Source organism: Terrapene carolina, unplaced genomic scaffold (assembly GCF_002925995.2).
Source record: "Terrapene carolina triunguis isolate 2854851 unplaced genomic scaffold, T_m_triunguis-2.0 Scaffold238, whole genome shotgun sequence".
Lineage (NCBI taxonomy): Eukaryota > Metazoa > Chordata > Testudines > Emydidae > Terrapene > Terrapene triunguis.
Window position 1 is genome coordinate 11,841,791 of NW_020664589.1, and position 17,106 is coordinate 11,858,896.

The 17,106-nt window shown below is 43.2% G+C and overlaps 1 protein-coding gene across 1 annotated transcript in view; it reads left to right on the plus strand.

The window, feature by feature from the left end:
- COL5A1 (collagen type V alpha 1 chain) overlaps nt 1-17,106 on the plus strand; it is a 239,793-nt gene that overhangs the window by 213,148 nt on the left and 9,539 nt on the right. Inside the window, exons 51-64 of the mRNA XM_024206663.3 lie at nt 342-395; nt 510-563; nt 1,100-1,153; nt 2,105-2,158; nt 2,915-3,022; nt 3,943-3,996; nt 4,101-4,154; nt 5,302-5,409; nt 6,005-6,058; nt 6,483-6,518; nt 7,443-7,496; nt 8,037-8,295; nt 9,194-9,306; nt 11,583-11,651. Coding sequence (XP_024062431.2) covers nt 342-395; nt 510-563; nt 1,100-1,153; nt 2,105-2,158; nt 2,915-3,022; nt 3,943-3,996; nt 4,101-4,154; nt 5,302-5,409; nt 6,005-6,058; nt 6,483-6,518; nt 7,443-7,496; nt 8,037-8,295; nt 9,194-9,306; nt 11,583-11,651 — 1,125 coding nt within the window. The remainder of the gene's footprint in view (nt 1-341; nt 396-509; nt 564-1,099; nt 1,154-2,104; nt 2,159-2,914; nt 3,023-3,942; nt 3,997-4,100; nt 4,155-5,301; nt 5,410-6,004; nt 6,059-6,482; nt 6,519-7,442; nt 7,497-8,036; nt 8,296-9,193; nt 9,307-11,582; nt 11,652-17,106) is intronic.

A 17,106-nucleotide genomic window follows, 5' to 3' on the forward strand; every position in this document is an offset into this window, starting at 1 on the left:
CAAACAGTCTCAAAGTTTGGAAAAGTTCTTACGACTTGCCCCATGTTTATAATGGGATAACCCAAACATTGTATATTAACACCCCTGAACTTTTCAAAAGTTTGGATTCCAATCTGAGCTTCACAGCTCATCTCCATGTATGATGGCATGGTCCAAAACTTAGGATCCTTTCAGCGTTGGTGATCTGGACTTTGAACATGTCAGAGCTATGTGACTCAAGACTTTGCTGTGTACAGTAGCTCTTTCAGTTGTGTCTGGAATAACAGATATATGTTGCTTTAGAGTTCTCCGGTAACTGTACCGCAGCTGACCTGGGGATATCTTTCTCCTTCCTTTTGCAGGGTCCAGTTGGTTTTCCTGGTGATCCTGGCCCCCCTGGAGAACCTGGCCCGGCTGTAAGTGCCAACCATTCAGAAATGATCTCAGTGAGGCAGTCAGAATGAACTGCTTTCACTCTGGACTGGAGAAAGGCAATTCTTAGTATATAAAACTCATTTTCCTCCTCCTAGGGTCAAGATGGTCCCACAGGTGACAAAGGTGACGATGGTGAACCTGGTCAGACTGTAAGTACATTCTGGTATACAAGGTCTGTTAGGTATTAGGAGTATGGTATTCACCAGCTCCTTGTTCCTAGGTCTAATCTTTGCCCAGATCACTAGAAATGTAGGAATGTAGGGAGAAATTTTCAAAGGGACAAATGGTAGTTACGCACCTAACTCCCATTGACTTCTACTGGGAGCTAAGTACCTCACTTCCATTTGTGCTGTGAAAATCTCTCCCTCTCTTCTAAGTCTAACTGTCCATGATTTACTGGACCCCAGCAGTGGACTTTATAGCTTGAGTATATTATGTGTTTCCTTTTATGCATTTTAAGATGCCTATTATATTTCAAGTCACCCTTTTGTTCTTACATCATAAGATGGGGTAAAATGAGAGATCAGCTTTCTGATTAGCACTCATACCTTATATTGTCTGCCTCTCCTTAATTCTTAATTCTAATGCAAACTAGAATTGGTCAGGTCACATGTAAGATACCTGGTCTGTTTCTTTTACATGTCATATTACAATTATGAGCTGTTTTCTTCCACTTTTAACCTAGGGATCTCCTGGCCCAACTGGAGAACCAGGCCCATCAGGTCCCCCGGGGAAGAGGGTAAGTTAATTTGTTAGAATGTTGTTTCATGTACATTTTAATGAGATTTCTGAAATTAGTATCATTATTATGCTTTAATTCTAACAGACCTTACCCAGTCAGTTCACTCAGTAGAATTCTTAACGTTCTGATAAGATGGTAAATATCTGCTTTGCATGGCAACATTTGTCACTTCAGATATCAACCTTGCAATATTGTCATATTGATGTATAGAAATATGGGACCAGAGCCTCCACTGGTGCAAATGGGCAAAAGTCAATGGAGCTGTGCCTATTTAAACCAGCTGGAGTTCTGGCCTGTGTGCAAAATGGTCAGTAAAAGTAATATAGGCTGAAAACAATTGTTAAGGAAATATCTTGATCTGCATTTGCCTGCCTGTTTATGGATTGATCCTGCAAACAACAACGGACAGAGTTCACTGCTCTTGGAGTCCCCAAGACAGTGGAATTTGGCACCAGCTCTCCCAAAAATGTATGCATGTGCGTCTCTTGGGGGGTGCTCACACGTATGCACCCCCAAAAACTGAATCAGTAACTCAGAATCATTTATTTTCTGAAACTAAGAACAAAATGTGAGAAAATTCACATACGGAAATGCAATAGTTTGTTGGCAGTGTTTAACGATGGTTAGAGGCCAATCCAAAGCCAATGGAAGTTAATGGAAAGATGCCTATTGAATTCTATGGGCTTTAGATCAGGTTATTGGTATCCAAAATAAAATGAGATAAAACATTTGGCTCTCCCAGCCTATTTCAGGATTTCTCTGCCAAATGTTCATCTGAGAAGGGTAGAAGGTTTATTTATAAGGGTGTTAATTTTTAAGACCATTGGCAGATAGCCACCTTGATATTATTTTCCTTCTTGTTTACAGTATCTCTGTAAATACCACCACAGCCATTCCAGACAAACTGTGGTCTAAGATGCTATTGCTTCTGTTTCATGTTCTCACTAGGGTCCTCCTGGTCCAGCAGGTCCTGAAGGAAGACAAGGAGAGAAAGGAGCCAAGGTAAGGGATGAACATATATTGATAAAATCAGGATCTTCAGCTGTGCCCTCTGCAGCCCTCTGTATGCAACACCTCATAAAATCTTGTGTGGGAAGAACAGAATGTCATTTCACTTTGTATTTCAACAAACCATCAAACCTGGAATTTGGGGCCATCAACTTCAAATGAAGACTTATCTTCTAAGTGTTTGTTTTGCCATTTAACAAATTCCGCTGGATATTTATGGAATTGTAAAGGGCTTTGGAATATGTTTTTGGTATCAAAAGTGTCATTTACCGTTTTGCAAATAGCACCGTGTATACAGGACTCTATAATATCATAAAGCAAACATGATATTCGCAAACAGTGATTATCTCAATAACGATGTTGAGCCAAAAATAGAATAGTGTTGCAAATGGTATTGTAAGTTACATTATTATTATTATTATTTATTATTATTAGTTATGATGTACGTTGTGGTGGCACCCAGGAGCCCTAGTCACACACTATTGTGTTAGGTGCTGTACAAACACCGAACAAAAAGATGGTAGAGCGTACAGTCTAAGCAATACTGCAAGTTGGTCAGTAAACAGGTGGAAATGGAAAAGTACTGCAACTCCAGGATTTGGCTTTCAGTGGGTGCAGTAGAGAGCAGGATGGGGTGTGCAGGAAGGTATAAAAATAGGGAGTTGCATGCATCACAGTAGGTCTGATCAACTGTAATTAGACTATTTAAAGAGCAATTGAAAACTGAATCACTTTGTCGCTTGCCACCAGGGTGAATCTGGTCTGGAAGGACCTCCTGGGAAGACAGGTCCTGTTGGTCCCCAGGGAGCTCCAGGGAAACCTGGTCCCGATGGCCTTCGAGGAATTCCTGGCCCAGTGGTGAGTATTTAAAAACTGCGGGTAGCCCCGGCAAGCTTTTGAACAGGAATAATGACCAGGCCTTACAAGAAAGCATCTCTCTTAGGGGATGCCTTTCGCCCCAGGCACCATTGTAGCTGGGCCACAGAAGCAAACAGTCTCCAGACTTGAATGCCTGATGTCTGGTGGCTCGGTGATTTTAATAGAGAGGCCATGGCTCTAGAATTCACTCCCCCAACCCCCAGTGGTCCAATAGAGGCCAAGTCTGCTGACTTTTAAAGCATGATGGAATATCTGTTCTTTTCCGTGGCTTTTGGCTGAGTTTTGGGGTGGGAAGGATGGGGTGGGTTGGTATTTATTTTACTTACGGTGAGGACAAGGAAGTCAAGGGAAATTGTGTTTGTTTGGCTTTCATTTTTTATTAAAGGTTGAAGAAACTCTAGGGTAAAATTTTCCAAAGCGCCTACATCCCATTTTCAAAAGAGACTTAGGCACACGGGAGCCAAAGTCCTATTAACTTTCGTTTCTTTGGTGCACTTGGGCAAAACTCTCATTGCCACTTAGTCAGGAGTAAAGGAGGACTTCAAGATTGGGCCTTGTGTTTTGCTTTTTTGTTTGTTTATTTTAATTTCAGAAGACTGGATCCAAAGCTCCTTAAAGTTGCTAGAAAGACTCCTGACGTCAGTGGTCTTTGCATCAGGCCCAGACCATGTGCGTGCTTCTGGAGCATTTCTAATTGGGTGTTAAAATTAAGGTTAATTAAGGTTAAAATATATACATTTAATAATGGTTATAGAATGAATCCTTTTTTCTAGAGCTGGGCCCAAGCCACAGAGTTCACATATGGAAGGGTAAAGTTTGGGGTGCTCAGATCTAGAATTTCACCACTAGACAACCTCTACTATGAATGCCTAATCTGAGTGGATTGCATTGTTTTACAGGGTGAACAAGGGCTCCCCGGTTCCCCAGGCCCCGATGGTCCTCCGGGCCCACTGGTATGTCTTTATAGTCCCAGTTGTTTGGTTACTTATATACAGAATTTTGCATTTGGTGTATATTATTTTTATCTGAGTTTCCTCTTCTTTTATTTTTTTTTAAGGGCCCACCTGGTTTACCTGGTCTTAAGGGAGATTCGGGTCCTAAAGGTGAAAAGGTGAGACTGCTACATAAAACATGTTCAGATACTTTTATTTTCAAATTCATTGATCCCCCCCCAACTCTAAGGACAGTACATAATAGATGTCAATAGTGTTGCTATGGTGATGACATGTATATTATAACAGATTCTGTAGCTTTCGGGGTGAAATCCACCCCTGTGAAGTAAGCTCCACAAAGGTCTCTGCACTGCTTAAGTCCAATATAAACCCTATTTTGAGGTCTTAAATGAGACTGAAGTGGTGCATAGGCCTTGTGCAGTCTCTCTGCATGGGAATGAATGTATCCCTCTATGCATAGTACACAGTAAGATTCCACATTCACCAAGAATTCACTGTTTTCACCACAGGACGTGCTAAAACAGAAAGAGGGACTGTTGAGGATATCATAACATCAGGATATAATAGTGTTAGGCAGTTCTTTAGAGCAGGCCTCAAGCATACAAGAGATGTTGATCATGACAACTACCTCAGTTATGAATCTTCAGGGTATATATGTTGAGTATCAGACGGGTTCACTGACCAGGAAGACCTGTAGGTGGGTCAGGAAGAAATTTCTCCCCATAGTTCAGTGTGTAGCATTACACATTGGAATCCATGGCTAATGTTTTACACCTTCCTAGGAGTTACCTGGCATTGATACCTTATGCAGGAAACTAAACTGATCCATTCTGTTATGCTTATGTCCCTATGCGATCTTTAGTTATCATGGCTGTGTAGCGCATGCAGCTAGCAAGAGGCAAATAAAGAGGCAGTAACTTGGTAGACACGCTTGCTTGAGGTAATGGTTCTGAACCTTATTTGTAGAAATTAACGTAACATATGCCAATGTATGAAAAGAACAGACTCCAGAGTACAGCAGTGCCCCTTCTGTTATCATATTTACAGTATTCCTTTAGCAAAAAGCTAGTGTTTTTCATTACACTAGGAATTGTGGGCATTTTTGGCCGCTTTTCATGCTCAGCTACAAACACTTTCCTTGTGCCTGCTCATCCCTGGATTCCCAAAAGGTACAAACACTTTCCTTCCACTTGTTTAGTTTCTTCCTTTTATAGGTGGGTCTTCTGGAGGAATTTCTCGTGCTCAACACCTTCCAGAGTATGACACAGCTGATCTTAATTAAACTCTGCTATTTATTTTCTCTAGGGTCATCCAGGTTTAATTGGCCTCATTGGGCCCCCTGGTGAGCAGGGAGAAAAGGGTGACAGAGGTCTCCCAGGACCCCAGGGTTCATCCGGACCTAAAGGAGAGCAGGTAGGTGTTTTTAGGGGCACTTTGGAGTCATTCGTGAGACTTTCCTTAAATGTGCCTGGGAAGCTATGCTGAGCCTTCATACTGGGCTTAAAGGATTAAAACCTTGTTCCTTTCATCAGGTGGCTTTTTAATAGTAGAGTTGGCCTTCTCTGGTCAGAGACATCATCTCAGCATGACACAGGGTGCTTTTGCTAACTCTTTAATGACATTTCCTACACAAATATACCATACTATAGAAGCTAGTGATGGGCACCAGCTGGAAGCTATTCAGCTTAAGGGAATTCAATTTAAGGGAAGTTTTGACCCAGATCCAAAATTGGTTTTGGTCTTAGGGATTTGGGCCTGTCCTTCTAAAGAGACGCTGAAACCCTGTGCTCTGAAAGGTCAGGGAAGTGGGCAACTTGGGCCTATCTCTAATGGAAAAAACTGAGACCTGGAAATGAGGTGGCTCTTTTAAAGAGTCAGGCCCTGGGACGGTACATTGATCTCCGTGTGTAGACTCTCACACCTGCATGGATAAGCCTGCAGGATGGTACGTAGATGATGACCAACATGAATACATTGAAATAAACTTTATTTTGCCTTTACTTTTTAGGGTATCAACGGTCCTTCTGGTCCAATTGGACCTCCAGGTCCACCAGGATTACCGGTATGTAGCTGAAATCGAAAAGCCATTTGGTCAAGCAGCAAAAGCACAGAACTGCGAGTCAAACTATCTGGGGTCTATTTCTGGCTCTGCCACTGATGCAATGTGTGACCATTGACAAGTCACATAAATGCTTAGTACCTCAGCTTCCATGAAATATGGATAATCGTGTGATACACACCTCCCCGGGGTATTGTGCAGCTAAGTTCATCAATATTTGTGTAGCACTTTGAAGTGCTTTGTTATTATTAATAATACATTTCTGATGTTCACTAATAAGCAAGTAAAGTCAAACTCTTCAAATGTCCGCAGAAAACGGGCACAAACGTGGCTGAAGTGAATTCATTGAAAAATTCAAATGACTATGAAATGATTTCACATTTTTTGCCCAATGCTAATGATATATTTTTCTCCTTCCTCCGTTCAGGGTCCCCCTGGTCCAAAGGGTGCTAAAGGGTCATCAGTAAGTATAGACAATACAAAATTAAAAGGCAGAGGAATTTTTATTAGGTGCATAACCTACTATCACCATTATAAATCAGTAGAGTCAAGGCAATTAGCTAAAGATTATTTTAGTAATCACAGTCCTTTCAGGCTGTTTAAAATGAAAAATTATAATTGGAAATATTTCTTTTAAGCCCATTGTACTTTCTGCCACATCACTGTTGAAAAGATCAGAAATATTAAAACAGTGGAAAGTAAGAAAAAAACCTATTGCTGTAAAGATGGAGACCTTAAAAATGAACAGTGAGAGAGGGAGGGAAAAATGGAAAAGTGGTAGGTGTGACAGAGTGAAGAAATGGGTGGAAAACACCCAGTTAAACTAGTTTAATGTCACCAGTTTCTCCTCTGTGAAGTTAGAACTATAGCTGGTTGAAAAATGCAAGTTACTTTTAATGGGGAAATTTAAAAAAATGTGTTTATCAGTATGTTCTATACACAAAATTCAGTTTATTCATTATACGAACAAAAACCTAAAATTTCTGTTTCAATTTCTGAAAATCTTTTTGGTTTAAAATGTTCATGTTTGGGGGGGGGTAGAGGAGAGCCAAAATTTCTACATAAATCCTAACCAAAATGTGGACATTTTGCCAAAAACTTTTACTGAAAAAGTTTTTCAGCTTCTGTTTTTTCAGCAAAATATCAGAAAATTTCTGCCAAAATGAAAATGTTCTGCAAAAATATTCATTTTGGTTAAAAAGCTATTTTTCATCCCAAAAAAATATTTTGACAGGCCCTAGTTAGAACCATGTGTGCTTGGGGTAGCTGGAGGCTGAGGGAGAGAGTAGAAAGGAATTTAAAGAAAGAATGACATGCATGGAGAATTTGTGACAGCTGGTATTTACTGAGTGAGCCACTCACACTTGTTTCTGTTTTTTGCACTCAGGGTCCAACGGGTCCAAAGGGTGAATCTGGCCATCCAGGCCCACCAGGACCTCCTGTAAGTATAACCCATTGTGGTGAAGCCTATGGTGAAGTGAGAGCTAGAATTAGTGTGTGACATACCCCTGAGAACCCCAGTTCTTGATAAAGAGGCAGCATGCAGTGGGTCCATACTGAGGAGATGGGTGCCTTAGAAATACCAGAGAGGGAGATGAGGCAAGAAGGCTGAACAAAAAAAGGAAAGAGGTGTGCGTGGAAAGGATCAACCCACAGGCTGAAGGTGGAGCATCTTTTTTGAAACACTTTCCAACCAAGGTGGATATTTTGAGCACCAAAAGACTTTCCCAGCAGTCTGCATGCCTTGTGCAGACTCTCTCCTACTACACAGGCTGAATGCCTGAGCCCTGTAAAATTCACTGGTGACTGAGGATTTTCATTAGTACCATAATGGACCTTTGAGACCTCCTGTGTGTGCGTGTCCTGTGGCGGTGACTCTTCCTGTCACTAGTGCAGCATGTTCATTCCTGTGGCTGTCTCTTCTGTTTCTTTCACGTTTCCCCCGTGAAACTAATGTTTCAAGTTCTTTCCTCACACCCAGGGTCCTCCCGGGGAAGTGATCCAGCCCCTGCCTATCCAGTCCTCCAAGAGGACCAGGCGAAACATTGACGCAAGCCAACTGGTTGATGAGGGAAACACCGACAACTACATGGATTATGCAGATGGCATGGAGGAGATCTTTGGCTCCTTGAACTCTTTGAAACTGGAAATTGAGCAAATGAAGCATCCGTTGGGCACTCAGCACAACCCAGCTCGAACCTGCAAGGATTTGCAGCTTTGCCACCCTGACTTCCCAGATGGTGGGTGCTTGGGGCTGTGAGTGGGGCTAGGGGCAGGAGAGAGCTCAGCAGAGTTCATAAATCTGCACAACCCAGTTAGTACCACTTAGTGCTGGTAGGAAAATAGAATGTGTATTTTCCTGCAAACATGAGGTGAAGGGTAGGGGCTTGTCACAAGAGCCCCTCACCCAGTTGCACCCTGGGAGGTGTAGTTGGGCCAGAGAGCCTAGCCCGTAGAGGAAAATGGGAGCAGAAAGCATTCGAACGGCAACTCCCATGAGGCATCACAGTGCCATTTTGAATCAAAATACTTCCGGTTTTGGCCAAAAGTCAAAAACTGGGGGGTGTTTCAGGCATTCCATTTTTTCCAATGAAACACTGAAAATTTCCACAGGAAGTAGACACACTTTTCGTGACAAATTTTGTTTGGTCAAAAACCCAGTTTTTCCACTGAAACAGCTTTGACAGAAAATATCCAACCAGCTCTACTATAAATCCAACATGTCAAGCATGAAGTACTGTGTAGATATAAACTGAGGGCCAGATTGTGGGTCTGGCCACTGGAGCCTTGTCTACACTATGGCTACCACCTGTTCCAACAGCCACCAATAGGTGGTGGAATTAATGAAGCATTTATTTGGACATTTCCCCGGTGCGGATAAGGCTGCAGTAGGATCACCGTAGTAGTGATCCAGTTCTGAATGTATGCACTGTTCCACATACTGCACTTTGCATGTTGATTGTGGAGCCTTGTTATATCCAGGTCTGGATTACTATATAAGGAGAAACATGTGTTGGCTGTCCACATACATGTAATGTAATCTTATCCCAGGGATGGAAATGGTTGGGTTTGATCCTGTGGAAGTTCTGATACATTCTTAACTTCATATAGGCTAATCCCTTTTCCTCCAACTTCCAGGTGAATACTGGGTTGATCCTAATCAAGGGTGTTCAAGGGACTCTTTCAAAGTTTACTGTAACTTCACAGCTGGTGGAGAGACCTGTATCTTCCCTGATAAGAAATCTGAAGGAGTAAGTTCCCACAAACTGTATATTTTTCCTCTGAAGCTGGTAATGGAGTGTTTCCTATTGTGCATATTCATAGCCAGTCACCTGGATCAGATAAACTCAACAATGGAAAGTAAAAATTAAAGATCCAATGTGTTTGTTAATGTCAGATTCTAGATTGGTTTTGGAATATGTTTACTGAGTGCATTTCACTGAATGAGTAAGCAATTTTTACACTGTTTTAGGGCAAGGTTTTGATGGTCTCTGAAGCATGATGAATGCTGATACCTTACTTTTTTTGCATTGCTTTACAAAGGCAAACTTCTCCATCATTGTCTCTACTGTAGTTCACCATGAGGTTTATTTAATCTATTCTTTTTATCCCCAATTCAGCAGTGACAGCTACTCTGATGGTTTTGTCCCTCAGCACTGCTGGTTTCTCTTCTACTTTGACCAAGACTTCTGACATAGTGGAGAAATGTTGTTCTGCTGTAATTTCTCCTGTTATTTATGTTGGGTACTTGGGTGTTCCAAAGTACCACACCTAGGATCAGGAGAGTTCATGGCATTCAGTTGGTACGCAGACCGGGTGTGAATCGGTTTAGTAATGGGCAATGATATGCTCTCCCATCCTCATGCTTCCAAGGATCCCCCCAGTAATAACTCAGCCAGTCACATCCAGTTGACCAAGACAAGTTCTCTAAGTGTCTTTCAGTTGCAGTAAGGTACTCCTCACTGCCCCATATCCATCCCCTTTATATTATGGGGCTGATCACCAGGTGTAAAGACCTACTCTTAAATTTAGTTTCTCCACTAGGTAAATGTGATCTCTTCCAAGGTGGCTGTCAAGGATCCTCTCTGTACCATCAAGAAGGTCTTCACACGCTGGGTTAGGGTATAGACAAGAGCGATTCATTGCTCCTGTGCACCCTGATATAAGATGTTCACTTGCTGAGATAATTTCAACCCCTAGAAATGTACATCAGTATGGAACAAGCGATGCGCAGTGCAGAATTTCCCAGGGGTTCTTTTGGGGATTGTTTAAACAGAAGATACATTTCTTCTCTTTGGTGTTAGACCACCGTTGTTCTCCTCCAGTCATTGATTATTAAACTATCAAAATCTGAGTATTAAAATCCTTACAGTGTTGACTTTGCAAGTTATTGCAGTATTCCCAGTGGAATTGATTCTTCTATCACATACACTGGCATAAGTGAGAGGAGAATCCAGCCTATTATATTCCATATGCAATAATGAAACTATCTACCTCATTAACATTAAATACTTGCATAGGTATTTGTGGATATTTTGTTATGGGCCGCTGCATGGCCTGAAAAATGTATCCCATCTCGGTGCATCCACAGCATGGCAAAAATGCACCGTTTCATGTTATGGTTCTCCTCCTGTGAAGGAAAGAATAATCCCAAGGCACCTACATCTAGTTCAGCCATTGTTCTTGGAGAGAGTGAAAGGAACAGTGAGGAAGTTAGTGGAATAATGAGGGAATATTAACTAAACTCTATCCCTGCCTCCTCCCCCATTAAACACATCCCTTGTTCTGACTGAAAAGAGAATATTCAAATTCACAGCTGTAAAAGGTCCTCCCGGAAGGATGGTTTGGCAACTCATCTCCTTATCAAGGTCACAATCTGGTTCATTACAGACTGTTCAATTGGGACTCCACCATGTATTCTGGTTCATTACCTGCCATGGACTACACATTCCATTTACAGTATGTTACTGGTGCTCAAACACACAAAGCAGATGCTGGTGTTTTATTAATTCTCCTAGCCTACCTCTCCTTGCTCCAGCACATCTGGATTTGACATTGGACTGACATCAGCCTTCTCCATTCTCAGTGCTGCTTTTCCATCCTTGCTCCCCACCAATCCCCATGTAGATAAATGGATCATTTACCACTAATACTTTTTTCTCTCTTTTTTTTTTTGCCATCCGTCTGCAAAATGTGATGCCAATTTTCCATCAGCAGATATCTAGAGGTTACAGATCATTAACCTCTTAGCAATGAAAGGTGGTACCAAGGCAGTTTATACCTGTGTGCAGTGGTGGAATGTCCTAACCCCAATGTCAAGCGGTGAACGTTCTAATTTCGAAGCTGTCAGGACCCTAGGACTCAGCGGACTGTTTTTATTACCAGTGTATAAAGTTTAAGAAACTATGTGTTAAACAAAGTTGGACAGTTTCAGTGAGACAGACAGACCCAGGATGTACAATTGAATGTAACCTTTTCTTTCTTTGTTTCTCTCTTTCTCTCTTCCACTTTCCCGCCCACAATTTAGGCTAGAATTACTTCTTGGCCAAAGGAAACCCCGGGCTCCTGGTTCAGTGAATTCAAGCGCGGTAAACTGGTAAGAGGCACCCTACCACTTTCTGTTGGTCTTTAACCCGTCTCATATTTTACAGAGCAAAATGGCTCGTTGGCCCAAAGAGCAGCCTTCCACATGGTATAGTCAGTACAAGCGGGGTTCCTTGGTAAGTGGCTAACCTTGGCCCTACAGTCTGAATCTGAGCACGTCAGCCACATCCGCTTTGGTTATGGCCAAACTGTTTGCACTCTGCATGTTGGACTAATAACCATCCTAGGACACCTTTTAAAAAAAAATTAAGGTGGAACGCTGACTAAAATATATTGGAGGCACATTTATATGACCCTCTTCGGGGAAGGTAATGGGGTGCAGGCCCCAATTCAGCAAGGCTGTAAGCACATGCCCAGTATGTGAACAGCCAATGAGATTACTCATGTGCTTAACACTAGACATTCGCTGAAGTACCTTGCTGGATCAGAGCCTCTGGCAGGAACTGGTAGCTCCTTTAGTGCGGTAGCGGAATCTAGCAGCTGGAACTGGCCACTGTTCTGAATCACAACCAGTCATCACTGTGCTACCAAAACCTACTAACTATAGCCTAGATCAACACTTCCATACCACAGTGATCGGGTCTACAAGAATACTAGACTTGGCCAGAATTTTTTTTTTTTTTTTTTACAAGGAAGTTTTCCAGTGAAAAAATGGGAAGTTTTTCCATCAAAAATGTCTGTGAATTATTTTCTGTATTTCAACCAACTCTAATGCACATAAGGCATATAATAGAGAAATAAGCCAACCCACTGGAGTTAGATCCTTCAGTTTCATGTCCCGATATTGTTGCTGAGTCCAGGACATCATGAGTCTGTCTTCAATACACTCTCCTAGCAGAAGTATCCCACGTCCACACCACCTCCATTAGTCTTGGAGAAATGGAGTAAAGCCACTGAAGAAGAAGGATTTGAAACCACGCACATACTCTCTAAGCCTGTGTGAACTAGAACTTGGCCTAGAGACACTGTTAAAGTTATAAAGGGAAGAAGAACCTCTGTCAGTTAAACAATTCATGATACCTACATTCTACAACAGAGAAACCAGGGAAGTGAGGAAAGCAGGAAAGCATGGATAGTTGATGAACAAACATCTACAACAGGGGTTCTCGACCTTTTTCTTCCTGAGGCCCCCAACATGCTATAAAAATTCCTCAGCCTGCCTCTGCCGCAACTATTTTTCTGCATATCCAGGAGCTTAAAAGCCAGGGCCGGCATTTGGGGGTAGCAAGCAGGGCAACCACAGCACAGGGGGCCCCTCGAAGCTTTGTTGCTCAGGCCACAGCTTCAGCCCCGCCTGGGGTGGGGAAGGGCTCGGGCTTCGGCTTTCTGCCCTGGGCCCCAGCAAGTCCAGCGCTGGCCCTGCTCGCTGGCTTATTTTGGCAGAGCACTTGAAACTTCCTTGCAGCCCCCGGGGGCCCCGTGGTTGAGAACCACTGATCTACAATATGTGCCCCAGGGGTGTTGGGATGTAGCTGCACTTCTTGGAAAGATGAAATCTACTGGAGAATGACCGCATTTCATGGAAATACAGAACAGTATCCGAGGGTCCATAAACTATGTTTGTAGGTCTCATTGTGGAATGATTAGCCTGAACAGGGCCCTTCAAAGAACAGAAAGCTCCTGAATGAATCTCTGGTCTGTTTGGACTTGTGAACAAGCAAGAAATGAGCTCTGTGGAAATCAATGGGATTTGGGAAGAAAAGAATACACCTGGGGCCAGATCCTCAGCACCACCCGAGTAATTAGAGCAGTGGTGCTCAAACTTTTGTCCTGGTGACCCCTTTCACACAGCAAGCCTCTGAGTGTGACCCCCCCCCCTTATAAATTAAAAATATTTAATGCTATTATAAATGTTGGAGGTGATGCGGGGTTTGGAGTGGAGGCTGACCGCTCGCGACCCGCCCATGTAATAACCTCGTGACCCCCTGAGGGGTCACGACCCCCAGTTTGAGAACCCCTGAATTAGAGCTACACCGTTTTGCACTAGGGGAGGAACTGACCCACTGTATGTACCCAGCATCTTCCTTCCTTCCTCACACACAGAGTCAGCCTGCTCAGGCTGTGTGGGCCTCCTGGAACTTCCTCTGCAGAGTTTTGCTGCAGTACACATCAAACTTCCACCTTAAAAAGCAACCCGTAAACAAAGCCACTGCCTTATTTGCTCAAGCCACATTCTTTGTCACTACGCGCTGAATACTCTGATTCTGTCCATGAGAAAGCAACGGCTTCCATAGCTTTCCTGCAGCGCACGCCCCAAACAGCGGGGTTGTATTCTGAACGTATCACACAGGGGCTTAAAACCAGCACTTCAGCCTCTTAAACATCTCGGGGGGGAGGGGGCAATTTCTCATGACTTAACTTCAAAATACTTCACTAATTAATATCTGTATCTGTTTTACTGATTTTTTTTTAGTCCATTGAGCATTAGCCACTCACTTTAAGGGCTGAATAGCCAGTCTAAAATTTCGGTTTGGGGGTTTGTTTCTTTTTGCTAGGAACTTCAAAGCTATTTGGAGCCCTTTGTTTCGTCTCTCTCTGTTGCCGTTTTCTTGCTCTGTACCTATGCTACATTTTCTTTTGAAAAGAGCCCCCAGCACCTAGAAGATATTTGTCAATGGAATACCCCAGGGTTAAACATGTTAGAGTCTTTCCATTGCTTTCACAGGGGCTGTGAATGGAAGCTGTGGGTTCTCAGTACGGCTGAAATCTCAGGCCACTTATTTAGGTGGCTGAACAGGAATTGAAGGGCCCACTTTTAAAAATGTTGGCCTTTCTTTTGGGATAGTTTGTAGAATCCCACAGATCTAAAAGGACATTAACATCATAAACAGAAATATCATCTGGTGTGATGTTTCCATCCCATTATCTCTTACCCACTGGTTAATATCAGTGAAATACAGACAGATGACCATGTTAATTCCTACCACTTCTCAGTGATGGATATAGTTAAAAAAGTAAAAGGATTACAGATCTTTTCTTCTGGGGTGCGCACACCAGCTCTTGCATGTGTGTGTGACTCCCATTGGAGCTAATTATGCTTTATACCTATCCAAGCCTATAATCATGTATTGCCAGATGGCATCCATCATGAATTGTTATTGTAATGCATAACTAAGGAAGGGATTGATTCTGCAAAGCCACACTCCCACGAGCAATTCTCTTGCACATAACTTACCCCATTGGCTCCAGTTGAAGGGCTTTGGGATTGGACCCTAGCCCAGCATCTAAAGAACCGCATCTCTGCCCATTTCAAAGGGATACTGGATGCCCAAGTCAAACACAGCTAAAAAAAAAAGAGACTTGGTGGAATTGGGTAATGCATGTCAGTAGCTGTGTGGGCCCCTGAACAGGTGCTGGGCAGTTAGCACGTGTGTTCATCTCCTTCTATATCCTGGTGGCTCACTCATATTTTCTCATCTGGCATGCATGGCTTTCTCCTGTTCAGTCATGTTTAACACTCAGGAGGAGACGCGCAATGGGATCCTGACACGGGAACCGGTTGGTATGAATACGTGTATATATTATTCTTATTATTGTTATTGTTATTATGATGTATTATTATTACCCATTGCTGCTGATTTTGTCTGGCCGTGAATCTCTCCTACTGTTTGCAGTGTGTACTGTACCTTGAAGTTTGATGACACCGCAAAGAACGCTGCACGGTTTGCGTGTCTGAATTTTTCTCCAGATTATTTCAAAAGGAAGCGACTGCCTATAGATCACATTTATAAGTGTCAGCTCTCTTGGCTTGGCCATGACAGCAGATGCTGTCTCTGTGTAATTAGTTTAAAACCACATCGGAATGGATATATGATGCATTCGCTCACTTGGCCTTTGATAGCCTACAGGACGAGGTCCCAGCTGCAAATGAAAAGCCTTCCAGAGCAGTATTGCTTTCAGGTCCATCAAAGGGTCCGAGTTGTAATGAGCTGTAGAGGATTTCACATAGCTGTGTATTGCAAAAGATATAATACACCATAAGGGGAGAGAAGGTGATTTTCATACCTTTACATGGAATACGGAAGGATGGGAAAGAGTAAATGCATTGCCATAGATTTCATGGCATGCAGTAAAAGCTTTTAAAAATTGCAAACCGATAGGCTCCTTGACTGGGTGGGGTTCCCCACCATAGATCAGTGGCTTTGCCCATCTCTTCTCTAGGCCCGCTACATCTTGCTAGTGTCACACACTATCTCCCTCTCTCTCTCGCTCTCCCTCCTCCCCAAATAACCTCTGTTTCTCCCTTCCTCCTCTTCCGCCCACTCACCTTGTCCAATCTTGCCACCCTCAGGGATCTTCTATCTGCTGTCATCCGCCAATACCCCCATATTCCTGTCCATTCCTCGCTTTTGTTCCTCATCAGTGCTACCGATTGTGCCTCTTTCAGATTCTGATGCTTTTCTTGCACAAATGCTGCTGGGAGTAATAGCAAATAACCAGGTTTCCGGGTGCATTCAACTTGGCAGCTGTTGGTGTTTCAGTGCCATCCTCTGGGAGTGTAAAGGTGTCCCAGCCATGAAAACGAGGAGTCTATTAAAAAGCTCAGTCTCGTGAGTCCCTGCTGAAATGTACAGTGGATTTATCGTTTACTCAAATGCCAAACCGCCTTCCCTAGTTTCCAGGCCTGGTGCTGCTAGTTTGGCGGAAGAAGTTCCAGCATTAGGGTAAACAAGAGGTGAAAGCTGAATATTTTAAAATCCTTCTACCCTCAAATTTAGCAGACGACAGGGCCTTGAACGCTGTTTTGTCAGAGGCTTTGGAAGGATCCCCCTGCAGAACCTCTGCATACATACCGTAAACCAGCACATGCAGAGGAAGAGAACACATACCGAGCCATGAACAGGACTGTGGCTTCTTTCAAAGCTATTTGATGGGGGGAACACCAACTCCTGGCAAAATACCTCAGCCCATACATCAAAAGATGTCCTCCAGGATCAGAAGATCTCACGTGCCAAACTACAGACAAAGCTAAAGATGCTCCATCAACAGTGTTACCTTTGGCAAATTCTTTCAGAAGATGGAGGGTAGGGTTTTCTGAAGCCCTCAGTGCTGGCCTAACTCTGCTCTCATTGAAGTCAAGGATAATATGCCCCATGACTTCCATGGGACCAGAGCTTACTCAGCACTGAGCCCCCCCCCCCCCCCCTTCTTTCCATGTTTTTCCAACAGGACGGAAGTCCTGGAGACTTATCTCCCCTTGACTGTATGCCCCACTTTTCCCTTAGTTTTTTTTATTCACAGATGGCCGAGAATCAGCTGGAGAAAGAACATTCCCTGCAGAGCAGTAGGGATGGCTGGCATCCAAGCAATGGCAGCGAAACCGTGGAGACGGTCCTGTAATAGAAAGTCATAACCTAGCAGGAGCCTATAATTTGACCTTTTAATTGGTCAGTAACGGTCGTGTGTGTGTGTGTGTGTGTGTGTGTGTGTGTGTGTGTGTGTGTGTG